This window comes from Aptenodytes patagonicus, chromosome 4 (genome assembly GCF_965638725.1).
Source record: "Aptenodytes patagonicus chromosome 4, bAptPat1.pri.cur, whole genome shotgun sequence".
Classification (NCBI taxonomy): Eukaryota; Metazoa; Chordata; class Aves; order Sphenisciformes; family Spheniscidae; genus Aptenodytes; species Aptenodytes patagonicus.
The window spans coordinates 78,709,412-78,729,698 of NC_134952.1; the positions used below are offsets into that span (position 1 = coordinate 78,709,412).

Genomic DNA, 20,287 nt, shown 5'->3' on the forward strand with positions numbered 1-20,287 from the left:
CCCTCCAAGGCTCTCAGTCACAATCCTAAATCCCCTTCGAGAAGACTCAAGGGATGATATCTGGATGATACTTGATTTCAATTTTAAAACCACAATTTTGTGCACCGACTCCGTAGCCATTACCATTCAGAAAGTTTTACCTCTGCTCCTGAGTACTTCTGTGTGTGCTGAATGAGCTCCGCTAAGCAGACTTCATCACTGACTGGCATGGACTGAAAATGAAGTTTGAAGATCTCCCCACGAGTGGCTGCATCTGGCAATGGTACGTAGATAATTCTGTCTATTCGTCCTGGTCTCAGCAAGGCCTGCGATGAAAGCATCACAGGAAAAGTTATAGCACGTGGCATGTCACATCAAGAAAGTAAAAACCACAACTCAATTAAAAACAACAACGCCACCAAATAACCAACAATTTCAGCAAAAGCAAGAAGCTGCAATCAAGAACAATCAAGCTATATGCAAGAGGGGTTATTCTCCTATGTTAGAATGGATCAGTCACTGGAAAGACAGTAAGGCTACTCAGCTTGAGAAATACCTGTTTATGGAAAAAAGGAATCATAAAGGAACCAGAGTCATTTTCCTAAAATAATAATTTTAGGCTTGTTGCAAGGTGTGCTGGAATGTTAGGACTTGGCAGAAGGACAGGTGGCAATAGACACATCCCAAGTTCAGATCTTCAATCAAGACAACAAGTGGAGAAAAAAAGATTTTTGAAATGACGCTTACATTCTGGATTCATGTTGCTTTGTCCCAAATTATTAGAGCTGCACATGCTTACAGAAGAGCAGATCACTCTGACAGTTTTTTATGCAAAATAAGGTAACAATAGACAGAGGCCAGTGATGCTCAGCTTCAAAAAGGGAGAGAAAAAAAAGACTTGCACACGCACTATAGTTAATACATTTTAGCATCAGCTTTGAACTGTTGGAAACCCCCTGGTTTTTCCTTCTCTTGTGCCACAAGACAATTGAAAATTCAACAGACGAATACAGTTACAAGCTAAGGCCCCAACTTTGCAGTTTCATACACATATATTGGCCCTTGCACTTTGGTTTCCCAGGGTTACTCAGATTATATATACACTGGGAGGTGGGAGGGTGACAGAGGAAACTCTGGGTAGCAGTGACAGACAATGTAAGAGGGGACAACGGCCACAAAGGGCAGCATGGAGGGTTCAGACTGGACGGGAGGAAAAATTCTCTAGAAGAGAAGCACAGCCTCGGGGCAGGTCATCAGGGAGGCTGCGGAAACTCTGTCCTTGGGCATTTTGTGGCTCGGCCAGACAAAGCCAAGCCCCCCCCCCCCCCCCCCCCCCCGGGTCTGGTACTCGCGACAGTCCTGCGTTGTGCGGGAGGGGGACCACAGGGCCTCTGGAAGCCCCCTCCAGCCAGCGTTTCTGTGACTCTGTGCTTTCTGGACAGGTCAAAAAGTAAACATTATCTATATATAAAACAATTATATCTGATACATAGGAGAAGCCAAGCTCTTAAATTTATAAGAAGAGAGGAAGCTCATTTCCCTATTATTTCTAAAAGTCTCCAAGATCTTTGAAAACCGTCTACAGTAAAAAAGTAAAAACCCTCCCAGCCTTTCTTACTTGACATTTGGAAAAAAAAAAACCAAACCTGTGCATAGCGAATGCACATAAATAGTATTTAAACTATTTTTTAAAAACTGAACAATGTTTATAAGATTCAGCATGTAACCTAAATTGTTTTTATGTTATGGTTCTCCCTTGGGCAGAGTAGTTTGAGTTCCAGATGACTAGAGATATTGCATGGCTGTCCTGGGCTGTCAGCCAATAAGTCTTTTCCCAGCCTGATCATGTCAGTGAAAGTCATGCTGAAAAAATAGTAGGAAAGAGCTTTCCTTCCTGCACAGCATTGATCAAGTTAACACCCTTCCTAGAGTTTCTTTAAAAAGACTGCTGTGGTGCTTCAGAGTGGAAAAATGTATCCTGAACGTTAAGAGATGTCTTGTTATTTTTAAAACAGAACATGAAAACGCTCAGCCAAAAGTGCACGGCACTGCGGTGTGTTGCATTGAGCTACGTAAGGAAGGCTGTACTGGGAAGACTAAAGGTCCGTATCCAGCCCGGTACTGTGTCCCTGGCAGCGGCCAATGCCGGATCCCTACGAAAGAGAGCGACAAGCAAACCGCCCACTGATATTTCCTCAGCAGACTCTGCTACTTTCCACAGCACTCTTGACATACTCACCAAAGAACTCAACCCACTGATGATAACTCAACCAGTGTGTAATTCAGTGTCTAAATCATGTGTGTATCAGGATATTGCCATTTTTTGCCAACACACTTGAAAGAGAAATTTGCATGTTTCAAGACTAGGCTTGGAGGGAGAGGAATTATACTGCAATTGCTTTCTGCATGCTCTTAAGGAAATGCCCATAGCTAATTCTATTATTTAGAAGAAACAAGAAATGTTCATATGAGTACGGTGGTGTGCCTCTTAAATCAAGGCAGGTTTAATCAGGATGCCTAGATAATTAGAACATTTTCTAGAACCAGCTTAGCTTCACACTGATGAATGACGATGGCTGTGTGCAAATGGGACAGGAAAAATGCTTGATGCCAATCAGCTGGGAGCAAGTGCTCCCCTGCGTTGCATCGGTTTTCAGTTCTGAGATAGTCTTCTAACACGATGGAGCACCCACGCTTGCAAAGCACAACTGCAGATGTAAAAGAGTGAATATATTTTTTTTGCTCAGTTACTAAAACTTGTATTTCCTCCAGTTTGTCCCAAATGCTTTGCGTTTTATATATAGTCATAGTTGGAGGCCCAAGTTTTAAACACGCTATCATTACTTTTTGCTACAATCAGGCCTAGGGACCTTATCCAAGACGGCCAGATGTGCTGGGACCTGTACAAAAAAAGCACAAGTCAGTCTCTGCAGCGCTTGCTGCTTAAATAGACATAGACAAAAAGGAGAGGAGAGAAAATATTCTGTAACCTCACTCGAGAGAAGAGTCAAATTCCCTCCAGCCCCTGGAGAGAAAAGCAGATTGAACTGAGAGCCAGCCCTCCCCACAGTCCAGCCACATGGGAAATGTGGTGACCCTGGGCACAGCCCAACTGCTCCTCGCTCTGCTGTCACCACCCTTGTCCCTTTGGCAAGCCACCGGCCCCGTCTCCTCTACGCTCCTGAGGAACTAAAAGCGGAGGGAGAGAGTGAGGAAGGGACCTGCCTTGACCCATCCTACGTTACTGGAGGGCAAATCTCTGATGAGAGGCTGTAGGCGGGCTGCAGAGCTGCTCTGCTGCTCGCTGGTCTGAAAGCAATCGGAGAGCGACGGCAAGTCAAGACCGTTCTCATTTGCAGGACATCACATTGCCCTCTCAGGCTTTTGTTCTCTGCATACTTCTCATGGAGATACTTTTCCTTTTTGGCCAAAATAATTCAGGACTCAGAACTGAGCTGCACGTAGAGGCCAGCAATAAGGGAACAAGATATCCCTCTTGATGTTTTTGCACACTGAAGTTTCCTCTGGAGGAAAATGAGCTCTTTCTGGGTTGCTTAGAGAAGCTCAACTGTGGCATTTGATGTGGACACCTGCAGCAGCGGTGGCAGCTTTAACAACAAGGCCCAGGTCATGCTTACTTCTGCTGCAGGCAGCAGTGCTGATGGATGCTGGCACCACCTTTTTCCTCCACGCCGCTTTTCTTACAGACCTAGGAGCTATTTCTCTTCTCAGTGGGGTGTTGCATGATGCAGGCTTCCCCATGGGAAGGGTTTTGGAGGTCATTGCTCCAAGCGCGCCATGACTTTCACAGGCCATTCCAGAAGATGGAGCTTCAGTCTTGCAACTTGCACTTTGAAAATCGTGAGGAGAGCACTAAGGACACCCAGGTCACCTCCGGACCAGCCCCGCTGCCCGCGGGGTGCATTGGGATCCAGTGCTGACCCGTTGGCGAAGCGGGAGGTGAAGCCGCCTGGGATTGATCCTCACTGCCGAGCTGGAGGAGGAGGAATTCGGCAAGAGAAGGCGGTGGCTTGGCTGTGCAGGAGGAGAAGCAGGTGGGGGAGGGTGAAGAGTTGAAGCGGGGCTGCAGGTTCAGGCAGATATGAGCTGCCGGGAGTACAAAATTAACTGCTCGCGGCTGGGAGATGCAAAACTGATTTGAGGCTAGGAGCACACAGAAGGTGGGAAGTTGATGGGGCCAAAATTAATTGATGTGTGCGCAGAGCTACATAATTCACTGATGTTGAGATGTGAGGGTTGCATAATTTATGTAGGCCAGGAAGGGCACAAAATTAAGTAATTGGGGTTTTGGTAGAAACCAGAATACTTCATACCATTAAGCAATTCTTTTGCAAGTTTATGTAATTTTTTGTTGTTACCACAACAGTTACAAAAGGGGTCTAAGTGCACATACATTGAAAGGTTACTACTGGTACACAGATACAATATTCTTCAGGGGAGCACTAGGGAAGTGGGATAATCGTCATGTGATACATGGTATCATCAATAGCAAAAACACATTTTCATTAAGAAGAAACTGCTCCCCTTTCAAAATGAAATGCTTAAATTCTTTGGTAATTAAAATAGAGTATTACTTCAAAATATATCATTGGAAAAGATAGCTGGTGCAAAAATGTGTATTTTGTGCGCAATTATGAAGATAATTATTCCAGGAAAGAAAACTTAAATACGTAAAGCCAGGAAAATATTTGCGGTTCCTCTAAAGAATGGACTAGAATTAACCTTAGGGCTTTGCTAATTTTCCTCCTCCTCCTTTCCTTTTTTGTTTTTTTTTTTTTTTTTTAAAGCATCCATCTTTAGTTAGCTTTTTCAAAGGATGCTTGGCCATTTCAAGAATCACATTGTCAAACAATGCAGAATTATAACACTGACAGAAGCATACACAGCTGATGAGCTTTCTGTGGGGTAGAAAAAATGGCTTTCCTACTGACATACTTCTACAGCCATGCCTAACTCATCAAAATCATTCTTAATCAGAACTTATAACAAAATGTCATACATAAACAGTGCAAGAGGGTAACCTGACGTTAGAAAAAATATAATTCCAGAAATGTGGCAAACTTGGACAACATTTTCATTAGCAAAACGTAACTTGCATAGCAAAACATAAGCTGCAGAGTAAACGGCATATTGAGGTGTGTAAGAGAGAGCAAGTAGGTTCAGCAGGTAACAAAGTTCATCTGGAGAATCAATGTTACTGCATGTTCCCTGCTGCAATCAATCTCCACAAGTAGGAACAGATTTTTATACTAAATTCAAGACATTTCCTTTCAAGTAAATACATTTATTTTAATGCAGAACCTAAAAAATGCAACTAAAAGTTTAATCCTGCCTTTGGAGTCCATTGGGATTAGACCACAGATGAAAATGAGAGGACTGGAAATAACAGAACAATCTGTTTCCTTTGTAACTAAATCCTTCCAGCTTAAGTTAACAATTGCTATTTATGAACCCTAGTTGTGGTCCCTACTTACACGGACTCCCGAATATGAGAGGTACTCTATATCTTGTAATCGAATTTGGTAATGCAAATTTTTTTACTTTCATCATTACAGTATTTGAACATATGTAAAGCATTTTAAAGTCAGTCATACTCTTCCTGTAGTCTGTGCAAGCAATAACCGTTTGTGAGATCCTTTCAGTGTTTTTGCCCACATGTCAGGACAGATGTGTTGCAAGCGTGGAAAATATTAAGGTAAAAGATAGGCTGAGGAAGTGAATTTGTTAACAACGATGAAAGGGCCTTCTCGTGCCATTACATTTCTCTCTTGCAGGAGTGAAGTCAGCTCCCATAAAGGTGCTTCTCCTACGCTTTCGAGGCTCACCTCGGTGCCTGGTATTTTCGTTCTCACGCTGTGCCAGAGCAGGTCGTGCTCCCAACGCAACAGACCAGGAAGCGCTTGGCGTTTTAGGATCTTTGAAAGTTTCAAGTACGGGAAGCTCATCCGTCCTGTTTGCTAGACAGGCTACTGAAGGCTTTTGCAACCATGAGGCAATTACCAAAATTAGAAGGTGCTGAGGGGAAAAGACACATTAGAGTATCACTATTAAGGCCTTAAAAACCACAGTCCAGTAGAGAGCTAAATTTTATTGTTCCACGAGGTTTTTATTCCCCCTCCATCTGGCATGAGCTGCTTCAGGAGGCAACCTCGAATTCCTCTGTTTCAGGTGACACGGTTATTTGCTGTGTCACAAGGCTGGAGTCTTGTAATTACAGGCTCCTGAGCCAAGCAATACTGCTTTTTTTCTTGCCAAGAGCCCCTTTCCCCACACTCTTCCTGCTCCCCACCTTCTTCCTTCTGTGCCAACGTCTGTCACCACCATCAGCACATGCCAACACCTCTAACCAGTTCCCCTCTTTGATGACTTGTTTGCTGGTCACCACCCTTGTACTTCTCCCAAGATTTGTGCAGATTATTCTGTGTTGTCGTTACACAACATCTACGACTCCTCTCAGGGTGGAGCAGTTTGCTTCTGTAACCTACAGTATATCCACTACTTCAAAAACTGCATTTGCAAACAGAATTTTATTAGATATTATTGGAAACTAGCTCCTACAAAATGTTAGAGTCTCCTATTAGCAGTCCCTAGGCAAAGACTTCACCTTCCACATAGATTTCTAAAAATCAAGCTGTACAACTCTCCGTCATGTCAGTCTTGCTCAAGACCTGGAGCATTGTGCAAGTTGACAAGAAAAGACATGATAGGTTTGACAGCAGGTGTTCAGGAAGAATGCGCACTATCAAGTGGCAGTGAGCACAGCGGGAACATTTTACTCAGGCATTAACCAGAAGTACTAATTAAAGTCAGAGAACAAACACGTGGTTTGATACGCCGACAAACAGTAAACCAGCTTGAACAGGGAAACAGTTTATATCATCTGAGTCCAAACCAAGATGAAGCGATACGGAGTTAACCATCTGAAAAATAAGAATGCAATCTGTCCTTCACTGCTAAGCAGTCAAATGCCCCTGCTTGCGTAGGATTCATCAACTCACTTTGCTTATCCTCCAGGTCTACTACCGTTAGTTAATCCTTTTCCTTCAACCACTGATTTTTACCCATTTCCAGTTCATCTCATCAACAGAGGGAAACTTTTCCATGTAATTCAATGTATCTTCCGGAATTGCTCTCTTTGCTGGCTACCAACAGGAACTAACACCTTCAGCTATCACTACAGATCAGTCTCTTAGTTATTACAGCAAAACACAGTTTACCCTATAGTTCCAGTACGCAGAAAAACAACAAATTAATCTTTCCTTACAAAATGAAACCTGGGGAAAGAACTGCTTTGAATCAATAGAAACCATTGGTGTCACTTGCTTGAATGACATACCCTGCTTTTGCATGTTTCACAGCAAATCAGTCATTTCCACTAACAGTGGTGATTTTAAACAGATAATGAGCATTACCTAAATAACTAAGTTATAAATAGGCAGCACTAAAAGTGCATCAAGAAAGCAAAAATTTCCAGAGTTCATGTGAAAGCATATCGAGCCTCCACACGGCCAAAGCATTCAGAGCTGCTTTTGATTTTATTTTCTTTCCCTGACGTCTGCTGTCAGGCATGGATGAAGTCCCACTGTGGGCTGACTCCCTCACCACCACCACCATGCTACCACCACGCAGTGCCCGCCCCATGGCCAGCTTATATGCCCCAGCACCCAGCGGCGCTGCCTGCAGTCTGGCATCTGCACCACAGCCCTCGCCTCGCTGCCAAACCATGGGGTTTCAGGCTGCTCTGGGCTGGAGGTAGCTGTGCCTCTGCCTTTGGGGATATGGCACTAAGTGTGTAGCGCCAGCGATTATTTAGCTGCCTTATCTTGCCTATACAGCTCAGGGAAGAGGCTGCTGTGCCCTCCTGCCTCCTCCTAAGCTGACCTTCCATGGTCCCTCCCGCACCACGGGCTGCACTCCTGCACCAGACAGCAGCCGTGGTCACGCGTGGAGAAGGGGCAGCAGGGAAGAGGGATGGGTGGTAGGGTTACCGCCTCTCCACCATCTAAAGAAACTGCTTGTGGATGCAAAGGAGAACTCTGCAAAAAGCCAGGCTTGCATTTCCAAACCTGCACAAAGCTGGACGCACCAAAATATTCTCATCTTTTTAATCAGAGTAACATCAGTGTCCCAACCGCTGTACATCACAGTGCTGCCACTGACAGAGTTTGATTAATATAGCTAATTCAAGGGGAATCGTGGAGAAAGAAGACTTGAGGAGACTTGTTTCATTGCAGCAATGAGACCGTGTAAACACAACTGTGAGGAACAATGTGCTCCTTGGCCCATGCAGACAATACCAGAGCACGTTTTTATGTGGTTTTGTTCAGATAGGATTAAAATATCTCAAGAAACCGAGTTTCAATCACTTCTCTTGGCAGAAACATCTGCAGGCAGATACTCTGCAGCTGCAGAACCAATATCTCCATGCTTTTTTTTCTTGATATTTCAAACAGTTAAATTGGCCAGTTGGCACAAATTACTACAGTGCTCATTGGGAGCCAAGCTTTGCCCAGGCCTCCATCTATAAAAGTCTAAACCTGTCAGTAACACAGCACATTTTCAATGCAGTAAAAGCAGTGCTAATCCAAGCAACCCTACTGATACGATTCCAGATACTCCGGTTTGGCACCACAGAAATTCAGCTCCAAATCAAGCCTCTTACGTGTATTCAAAGACATGGAGGCACCAACAGGGAATCGGGCTCTCCTCCCCTCTGCTTTGTGAATATGGTCTCAGAAAAAACTGAAGCAATTTAGCAGATTCTCCACAATCTGCCCGTACTTTCAGGACACTCAAACACGGGTTTTCAAGCCACAACCTCTGTAAAAAACAGCGCCCGACCTTTCTTGCTCTGCTCGTTCAGGCTGCAGCTGCGCCGTTCCCTCCTTGCACCCATGCTGAGCGGCAGAGTCTCGGCTCAGGGCTGCGGCGCTGGCTTCCTTTGCAAGGGGGATTTCAGACACAAGATCTTGTTCTCTCCCCATGTCCAATCTGAGCAGTCTTACCACAGTGGTGTGTGGACAGAGGATGTCCCAATTTTTGGCTGTTTTCCTGCAATTTTAGTAAGGAGCAGGAGTGATCTACTCCTTTGCCACTTGTTGGGTCTCACAGAGAGGTTTTGATGTGGAGAAGGCACTGGAACTCCCCCTCTTCTCCTCTAAATGCTATGCAGCTCCTCCTCCCCCATCTCTAATAAAATGATTTTTAGTAAAGTTAAAATTAACTGAAGGAAAAAAAAAAATCTATCATCAGCTAATAAACAATGTAACACACCCTCTTTGGTGTATGTTTACATAAGAGAGTCCTCCGTGCTCCTGTCTAAAAGGTGCAAAACCTCAGGAATGTCAGTTCTTTTTTTCTTTTCCCTCCTTTTTTTGGGGTGGGGGTTTAATAAAAGAACCCCTTTAGAAAAGATAACAATTACATGTAATGGAACCTGGAACCAGACTCTTTTGGCAATTAATCACCCAGGAGCCGTTGCAGTCCTGCAGGCTGTTTCTGACAGATTTTGAGAGCTTTACAGGAATCACTGGGATAAGATGTGCCTGGGCTGGCTTCTGACAGGGACCGATCATGTACAAAGTGGATTGTTGGTTTTGGGTTTGTTTTTTTTTTTTTTTTTTTAGTTTGTATATTCATACACACACACACACACACACAGAGATGTGTGCACCAATATACACATTTCTACAGGAGTCTTTCTTTACATACATGGAACTACTGCAGAACTCATTTATTAGCCCAGAGGCAAAAAAAAAAAAAAAGAAAAGAAAAAAAAAGAAAAGAAAAGCCTTTTCTTCCTCTCAGCAAAGTAGAGCTATCCATCACTTAACAGAGATACTTCCTGTTTTCAAGCAGTTGGGAAGGCATGACTTCCAACCCAAATACTTGGCTTGGCAAACTATTCCTGTGTTGACAGATGCTTTTATAACCACTTCATTCCACCTGAAGTTTCAGTATAAAAGGAGGTGGGTTTTGTTGTTTTTTGTTTTGTTTTGTTTTGTTTCTGAGGGAGGAGAAAGGGAAAGCAGAAAGGAGAGGAAAGAGAAGGAAAAGGAAGGAAAATACCACAATTATAACAGCTGGATGACAGAGGTTAGCATAGCTCTGACAGATGTTACCATGTAACCTCAAAATGACATGTTAGAGAAAAAAAAACCACCAAACCTGTTCCTTGTAGGAAAGAGAATTTTGAACTCCTGCCAAAATATTACAATTCTCCTCAGAAGCTTTCGAACACTGTAACAATGATCTACCACATAATACAATATTTTCCATACATAAGCTATGCCTTTATATTACCATTGCTCTGAGTGATTAAATTACCAGCATGGGATAAGATTCTTTTCAGAGAGGCAACTTAGCCTCAAATGACAAAAATCCATAGCAGGTCAGCTCCATCGGGACCTGCCTTGTAACAGCTTTTCATCTCCTATGTTCTGTTTTCACAGGATTCATTAATAGGACATGCTCTAAACACTTCTCGAGACTGAATACTTCAGTGTGTGACAAACAGCAGTAAAAATGCACTGCACACAAGAAGATGTATTTGTAAAGCTGCATGATCCATTTTATATAACCTTTTGCCATATCAGTTTCTATATTGCTTACACCTGGTTACTTCAGTGACTACCCTACTACAAAAATCTTGATGACTTTACCTGGCTCGTGACCAAACTTTACAGACCTGTCTAACAAACTACAGATAAACAGTGTAAAAGAAATGTTCATAGAACAAAACAGGTATGTGAAACAAGCTGCTTCTAAAGAAAGAAGAGATGGGCAGAGAAGTAGGCAACATCAATGAAACAATTCAGAAACGGTTTCAAAAGGAAATCAATGACTTTCCGTCGTTACAGCCAGCACTGCAGCAGGAAAAAAACAGTTTCTGGTTTTCATTATTTGAAAGATCTTATTTTACTACCATGGCTCTGGAAGACCATTTGAAGCAATGAAGTAGATACTGGTCACAATAACTGTAAGCTAAATGAAAAATCATTCAACGCGTAGAGAGAATAAAGTCACGATATAAGAAATATCACTCATTTGTACTTGAAATCGGAAACCAAGGTGATCTCGCCTTTTTAAAATCTGTCTTGAGGCTTATATTCAAAAAAGACAGGGAGTGAAATCAACAAATCCTGGTTTAAATCCCTCTCTTTGGGAGGTACAGCTCTCCTGCCACTTTGTAACTAACAGATACAACCCAGTTGCCAATACCGTTTGAGACCAGCTAAGGTATCTTAGATATCTCCCTGAGGCTGGCAGGTTATTACCAATGAGGCTTTCTCCCCGCCAAGGGGATAGCTGATGTCCAGGCAGCAGCCTGCTGAACAGAACAAATAGCACAGGGTGCCTCTGTTCAGGCCACCGAATCCCAACCATGCTTTTGATATAGGAACAACCAGAAGACACACTACAGGCTTTTAACCTCATTACCCAGCAGTCCAGATGTCTGAACACCAATGAAGCCCTCTCCCCCTTTCAAAAAATGCACTCTTAATCAATTTTTTAGTTATAAGTTGAGGAGAAAAAAAAAGAAACAGATAAGTATACACAGTAGGAAAGAAGCCTCTAACCAGCATCTGCAAAGCGGTTCGCGCGCAGCGAAGCACCGCTTGATGCAGGACATCTAGCAGCAGACACGCAACTTGAGTCTTTAAAAATGGCCACGCAGCTAAGGAGCCCTTCTGGGGCCAGATGAGCGCATCAGGGAAGAAGACTTTTTGGGAACAGCCAGACGTGGTCACTGAGGATGCCACCAGCGTAACAGCGCAGGTGACACGGTTCCAGAGATTGAGAAAGGGCAGGTAATACCAAAGAACTGCATGCTTGACTATAAAATCCCAGATAGCTACATGCCAGGATATTAATATAGTCAAGACACAGCCTAATTAAGAACAGTGGTGCACTGGCTGGGTCAGAAGCCAAGATACTCTGCTTGAAGAAAAGGCCCCGGCAGACATGCCTTCTCTTATTATTGCAAGCAGACAATCGCTGACTTCCTCCACCCGGATGCAGGAAGACAACCTGGTGGTTTTCTCCTTCATACCAGCAGAAACCACTTTGTGTGTTGATCTTAGAAACTTGTGGGTGGTGCTGAGTTTACATAAATTACAGTGCTTACTGCAGCTGCCAGTTCCAAGTGACAGATACAGCTTGGACTCTGGGATTAAAATATGTACTTTCTAGTCATTAGGCCTGGAGCGGTGCTGATAAAAGTCCTGAAATCATTTTACAGGTCTGCCAAGTGTTTATAGCCCCTAACAGACATGAAATATTAGATGAAAACCTTCGGTGCCACCCAACTCACATTTTTTTCCCTACACTGCCAAGAGTTCCTTCAAACATATGTGAGACTCTCCTGATAGTTGCCCATCTGGCTTTCTCCTTGACTGTCCCCAACTTTGTGAAGTCACCCGTAATGTTTCCATCTCTAAGCACTTTTCAATGGAGCAATTATTTTGGTCAGCCTCTTTTACATGTTCTACAGTCAGCCTGAAGGCATTCCTGCCATGGCAGACAGTCTGGCATCAGATCTGGCTTCATTCTTACCACATATCCTAGATATTTCCATCTTCATTTCTGGATAATTTAGGAGATTAAGTCTTGTTCAACTCCCTGACGAATCTCAGTATTTGTTATAAATTCATTCCATTTAATACCTACTATTTCCCCGAGGCATTTACTTTCAAAAGCTTTTAGACGTCTGTCTGTACCTTTGGTGGATTTCCAGCTTTCACATCCAACTGTTAAGGTGGAAACAAAACTTCAGTGGAAGATTCATAGATCGGTTTTAAATTGTGGATTATCAACACCTCAATCTTCTTTATGCTGGTAAATGCAGCTGCTGTCTCACTGATGTATTACACTATTTCTTTCTGGACATCCTGTTTGTTCACATCTTACTGCCATGCAATGTGAAGACGTCTGTTTTGCGTATAGCTTGTTTTTGTATCACATTACTGGAGTAAAAAATTACTGTGGTTCTCATTATGTCTCTTGTTTTTTAACTTACCTTCTTTTTTTTTTTCTTTTTTTTTCTTTTCTTTCTTTTGTGCATGAGTGTCTGTTGGTCTGTTGGATCTAGGTTACCTGGAAAACAACCGAGCTGTGGTTTTTCTTAAGTAACATAATGCATGTTCTACCTGAGTCAACTTTTTCTCTCCCACTCTTTCCCACTTAAATGAACAGTGGCTCCAAATAGCAGAGTTCAAAGATTGCACCTCTACTTGATACCATTGTCTGCATAAAGGAGTATTCATCCTGTCAATGTGTACTTCAATCAAGTAAGTTGCACTTGATCTAAAGCCTTGATGAGGCAATTACTTCTCTTAACATACCCTGTCATTTCAGGATGTTACAGACTCAATCCTGATGGACACAGTCAAATATTATCTTTAAATCTGTGAGTATAATCTAGGTTATAAAACATTGGGGAAGGTGTTTCAAATGAGGGTTTTGTTGAGTTATGGTGGGTATTAAATCTGATCAACATATGGTCTTCTGTTCTACTGAACTTCAACTGGTCCCTTTACTCTGCCTGAAACAGCACCGGAGAAGACTTTTCTACCAACAAAAAAAAGCACAGCATCACACCAATTACTACAGTAGTTCAGGCCATCTTTAATTTCTCCTCCTCTTTTTTTTTTTTTTGCCTTTTTTTCCTCCCCAATTACACTTTTTTTACTGAGTCCATACATAAAAAAATCAGTTACTTTTACCAATGGCTTTTTTCATTTTCTGGGGCTGTATTCATTTATAGCTTTCCCTGTTTTTTGCTTTTGTATGAAGTCCTTCCCTTTATGTTGTGAGCTTTATGATGATATCTACTTATAGATCATTTATTTGCTAAGATTGATAGATTTTGGCACTGCTCAGCTGTTTAGTATTACCATTGCTTATTTGCTTCCCTTTTTGTTATAAAGATTTGGTTTTTTCCTTAGTAGGCCTCCTGAAGTGTATAAACGTATGCTGGTAAAATGTTATCCTATCACCTTTTTAACACTTATTTATGCTTCTTTGATAAGGTCATCAATATATCTCTTTTTATACCGCATTTACTCGAGGTATAATTTATAGAAATTGTTTTTTTCCCCCTGGAAGGGTATGTTTGAACGGTTAATTCGCACAATTTTCACAACTTTTACATATATAAACCGACTATGATTTATTAATACTTCAATGTCTGGAAAGCTGCATTTATTGTGCCAGCTATGAAGCTGTCAGGCAGAAAGGACCAAAACAAGCCACGTTGAGCTCCTGAGGTAAATCTGTTGTTCAGATAGGCTTTCTTGTTAAGTGTTGTGTGAGTTTTACTCTTCTTCAGTTTACGGGTATCCAAATAGGTGTGAGCTTTCTAACTGAACAAGCCTACTCTGCTTATGGAATGCAAATTTTGGAAAACTTCAGTAATTTCAAAACATATATACTTAAGTTATTGCCATACCCGAGCTGTACATTTTCTCAGCTAATATAGTGAGAAGCCATTTCAGTCCCATCCTGTTGCCAGTGTCACAGAATCCCACTCTTCAGGGGAACTGTAACATATTAGCCAAGCAGAAAAAATACTTGATCGCACCATCATTTAAAAGAAGCATTGCGTTCTTCCTACCAAACTTCACTGGTGAGTTATTGTTCATTTGGAAATTGGAAACAGGAAACAGTGTTCATAGCTAAGGTCTTCCCAGAATTTAGCAGCGTTTGATCCTGAAAGCTTATTAAGTGACTTGCTTGGGAGTAACTTTGAACTATTAGATTTATCTTGGGCTCTAATCACTGTTTAGAAATAGATTTGAACTGTAGTCAATTTAACATAACCATTTGATTACTCCATCTGTCTTTCTGTAGTAATACTCTCAAGGTGTCATGTAGGCATACAACATATCATTTAAGACAGACAATAGCACAGTTTAGGAATAATGTGCCCAGAGCTTGATGTTGCTCAAGGGCAATGTGGCTTGTAAGGAGACACCTATCTCTATTATCTATTGAGCTGGATTTCCCAAAGCATTTGTAAATTGCAAGAACTGTATCAAGACATTTTAAATTTAGATTATTCTAACTTACTTCACAGGGACATCAGTACTCAAAGCTGTCCTCTAACGAAGAGAAAATACGAATGGTTGCCCTTTGAACACGGACAACTCTTGAGCTCTAGGGTTAGGATTTATCAAAAGAACCTAAGAAAAAAAAAATCCTATTTCACGTTAGTAGCTCCATTTCTAACACCAAGAGCTTCAGAACTACTGAAATTTCCTCCCACATATTCTTTAGCTTTCAAAATTATACTCATATTCATTCTTCAAGTTTCTGAATCCATAAAGCCATGCTTTGGCTGAAGGCCAGAATATGCAGGATCAAACAGAGAATTTCATTTTACTCAAGCTGCTCTTGATGGAAAAATCTGAGTTTCAGATTCTTTCTGGGGATGCAAAGATATAATCTTTCGGTACCAATAGCATATGCATACAGAAATTAGTCTATGGGAAGTCTATGCCAGGAAATTCAGCTCCTCTCATGACGAGCACCAGAATCAAAATAGTCACAGAAGCTGGGAGAACTGCCTTGGTGTTCCCTGAAGGCTTGCACATATCCCCAAAACCCAGATCTAGCACATACCAAATCCCAGTGAAGAACTGTCACCGTCACCGGCTCAGCCTGTGTGAAGGTACTCTGGGTAAACACCACACTAAAGCGAATGCACTCTCAAAACAAGTTCCTTCCATGGACTTAAAGGGAAAACAGTGGACCTAAACAGAAGATGAAAGTCCTTTCTTGGCTGCTATCACTTACCTAAGTGACCCCATTTTGAATTTCTCACCCACCAGTTACCATGAGGAGTGAAGCACGTTGGTCTAAGTTTAGTTTCTAACAGAGACCACAGTGTACTCACAAGATGCCACTCACCCATGAGGAACTCCATCTAATGGGGACAGGGCCCTAGTGTACTGCAGTCAGGGCACGCACAAAACATTTAGCATCCTGAGGACACGTGGGGATGGGGACCCAAAGAAAGGAAGAAGGATGTTCGGAGAAAAAGAAACTTTATCAGTGTTTCCAAAACCTAAGGCCACGGTCATGATACCTGAAATTGTGAGTCTGACAGAAGTGGGATTCCCAGAGAAAAACAGGGTCACAACTGAAAGATAGTGAAATACCATTCTGGGAGGCTGTACTGGTTTTGGCTGGGATAGAGTCCCGCAAGGGCCTCTTTCTGATTGGGAACCTTTGGGCAATACCCTAATACTTACATGAGCAATGCATGATTGAGGCCCATGGGATGGGAGGGTGTGTTGAACCCGAGGTTACCTATCAAAGTGATTCCACAGAAGACAGTTAGGGTTAAACTGGGTTTTTTTTGTCTGACTAACTGTGCTGATTTTGGCTGGGATAGAGTTAATTGTCTTCATAGACAGTAGTACAGGGCTATGTTTTGGATTGGTGCTGGAAACAGTGTTGATAACACAGGGAAGTTTTCGTTACTGCTGAGCAGTGCTGACACAGAGTCAAGGCCTTTTCTGCTCCTCACCCCACCCCACCAGCGAGCAGGCTGGGGGGGCACAAGAAGCTGGGAGGGGACACAGCCGGGACAGCTGACCCCAGCTGACCACAGGGATATCCCACACCATATGGCATCATACTCAGCATATAAAGCTGGGGGAAGAAGGAGGAAGGGGGGGACATTTGGAGTGATGGCGTTTGTCTTCCCAAGTCACCGTTCCACGTGATGGAGCCCTGCTTTCCTGGGGATGGCTGAATTCCTGCCTGCTGATGGGAAGGAGGGAATGAATTCCTTGTTTTGCTTTGCTTGCACATGTGGCTTTTGCTTTACCTATTAAACTGTCTTTATCTCAACCCACAAGTTTTCCCACTTTTACTCTTCTGATTCTCTCCCCCACCCCACCAGAGGGGAGTGAGCGAGCGGCTGTGTGGGGCTGAGTTGCTGGCTGGGGTCAAACCACGACAGAGGCCTCCCTACTCTTGATATGTGAAGATGGATTGGGCTAACATGCAACTGCTGAAATCTATTCGTAAGATATTTGACTCAAATGAAGGAAAGGGTTTCTTTTCTTTGTCTTCTTTTTCAAATGACTGGACCTTCCTTCCAAATTTTCAAAAGCCTGGCACTGCTGGAACTTGGGCTAGTTATGACACCATTTTACCATAGACTTCCAGGCAGCAAAAACATACTTGGGTATGGAGCACCTTTCTACACTGAATAGCAGAAGCTCCGCTTCTTGAAACTTTACAACTAAACAACATACTAAGATTATTTCTGGAGAGAAGGTTCCTATATATATATGCACAGCACACGATGACATTTCCCAGCAGTTACTCTTTTAATCGTTATCTGCACTTCTACCATTTTTTCAATGCAGAAAACAGGAAACACTTTGCTTTTCAACAGGAATCACTAAAGAGATTTCTTGGTGCTGTAATTTCTGTCATAAAGGGTGCTGACAATGAATCAAAACCCATTTTTTTAAACAGAAGAATGAAGAATAATTAAAATGTAAGCTGAAATAAATTGTTCCCTGGACAGAGTTGGGGATTATGACTGTCAGATTTTGATGCAACTATGACTTCTCACCTGCTCAAGGTAAGTTAAAATTCAGTTGTTGACGCATGATTCAAATCTCCCTTTGCAAACACACTTGGCTTAGCATCTCTTTTTTGAAGGCTGATGTTTTAAAAACAATATTTGTATAACAGAGAACACAGTTTCAAAACTCAGAAACCTTCCGTTCTTAAACCATAACTACAAAACCGCCAGCATTCAAAAGTAAGCGAATCAAAAAAATGCCACACCACAATAATCTGCACAGATGGGTGTTGGGTCCGCACTGGAAAACTCCCTCAGCAGCATGAACAGTCTCCAGCAACAGCAGTACTCAAAATCTTTGCAGACTTTATACTCATTTCTGGTACACCTGCGTATAGACCAACATGAGTGTTTCATAACTCACAGGGTTTCAGAATTCCTGGAAGATTTATTAGCCAACATGACAGCCTTCGGCCCCTCTGAGAGCACAAACATCCACAGACAAAAACTTCAGGGGGCGGGGGGCAAGGGGGGTGGGAGGTGGAAATGTATCTCGGAGTTAACACTGCTTTTTTATCCCACTCTGCACATAGGAAATGCTTCCAGAAAAATCCTCAAAGTCCCTGCACACAATGCAGAGCCTGCTCTTGTGGCACAGTACTTCGTATTTTATCCCTACATCAATGCAGTCCTAAGACGGACAAAAGCCTGCTTGGCTACAGCTGTGTATAATTGCAGGGCTTTGCTGGGTGAGCAATCCTGGTCCTGGTCCTCCGCCTGCAAATCATGTTAACCAAAGAGAAGAAAAGATTTCTCTGCAGAAGATCAGGGAGCTCAAACACCAGTTTATAAATTGCTCGGATTTCATCATGAAGCATCCATTTCCCTCCTCCTGCCCAAGAGGAGCTCTTCTCAGTTCTGTATCCATAAACCTGCTCAGCCAGGCTGAACGGAAACAAGCCGCGTCCCTGCCTTCCCTGCCTTCCCTGCCTGTGCCAACGTGACAGAAAAGTGACTGGAGGAGAGAAAAGGTAAAGGCTACATACATCCCTCCCAAGCCTCTGGGTGATCTAATACAAAAGCCTACACCTGGGAAAGCAGTAAGAGGCATCACACTCCAAATGTGATGCAGCCACTTGGGCCTTTTAATTTTATTTCCTAACAATAAATTCCAAGCAATGGGAAGGGTAGTAAAATAATTATGATACTCTGCACCACAGGAAGGTATTACAGAACTCCCCCAAAAGCGATTTTGCTCCTTCGGCGTAGGTAATATTAATAAGACGGCCTCTTACTTCAGCGGCCAGTTCAGTCATCAGATGATGTAGGGCTCCGACCCTGCCCTGCGCTCAAGCAGGCTTTCGTGGCTGTACCTAGGCACACGCCACCTTTGCACGATGCACAGCCCGGTCAGAGCCCACCTGTGGAACGGGACATTTAACTCACTGCATGTTGTCTGCCCACGTCTACATTGGATCAGAGATATTTTTAACAAAGGAGATGGAGGGGGGCTAGGCACAGGGACTGGAGGGGTACTCTTAATTGCAGCTATGCCCTTGTGTGTCCTTTTAAATCAAGCATGGAAGTGGGACTTTAAAGCATTCGTTGAGCACAGGAATAGAATGGCTAGTGGCAGAGTCCCAAAAGCTTTTCCAATTATTTGTTTAGTTGAGGTTTCAGTTATCACATCTGACATTTCCTTCACAAAGATAGGGCCAGTTTCAGGTAAAATACATATTGGAAGTAGATAACTTACAGCCAGAAAAAACAGATTTTGCCAGTGAATTCAAAATGAAAATACTTAATTTGACAAAAGACCATGTTTGACCCATCTCTGTCTATGGAAATCTTTGAAGAGACTGGTCCTTGTCTCAATTGTTCACCTTTCTTTCTTGAACTCAGACTATAAATGCCCTAAATAATCCATTTTCTACCTTACTCAAAGTAAAACAGTAAGAGACAATTTTTCCACCATCTTTACAGTAATCGCCACAAAACTACTGAATTTATCAAAATGAAGGACTATTTCTCACTTGTTTTGGAATTATGACTTCATAAACCTGGAATAAAATAAAAAGTCTTTTAAATTTCTATTAACTGCTATGTACTAAATGGATGCTAAATTATCATAATACAGCTGATGTTACTATTCATATTGCTGAAATGAAACTCAACACATTGCAAGTTATATCAGAAGCAATTTCTTTAACTTTCTATTTGTATTTTCTTTTAAATTAAGACAGACCATTGGAATATCCCAAAAGATTTTTTTTTTTTTCCCAATTACATATTTCCTGCTGTTTTTTCTTCAGGTTTTCATTCCTGTGAATTTCAGTGAAGCAGCTGTAAGAGGTAACAATTACAGCAAAATGTTTAATTACCCAACTAGCTTTTAAACAGTACCTGTGGGCACATACAGTCCTCACATGAAGTTACTTAAAAGTAAACCCACAGGAATTATTGTTAAATAATGGTATGATTATCAAAGAAAATTATTCTCTGTGAGTCATTTCACATTAATTACAATGTATTATTTGAAAGGTAACGTAGATGCAGTTTATTCCGCAGTGCTCCTAGGAGAGTTTAATGAGCGGTCCCATTAGGAACTGTAGGCAGGAACTGGACTGACACGGCTCTCGCACAGACTCGCTGCCTGCACCAAATCCACCCCGCGTATGCCGGAGTCTACATCAAACTTGGCAGGAATGGACTGAAGCAATAAAACTAATGAAAATCAGTTAC

At 42.4% G+C, this 20,287-nt stretch overlaps 1 protein-coding gene across 1 annotated transcript in view; it reads right to left on the reverse strand.

Annotated features, from left to right (window-relative positions):
- Positions 1-20,287, reverse strand: part of AFG2A (AAA ATPase AFG2A) — a 203,061-nt gene that overhangs the window by 38,500 nt on the left and 144,274 nt on the right. The window contains exon 15 of the mRNA XM_076337257.1: positions 141-305. Within this exon, the coding sequence (XP_076193372.1) occupies positions 141-305 (165 nt within the window). The remainder of the gene's footprint in view (positions 1-140; positions 306-20,287) is intronic.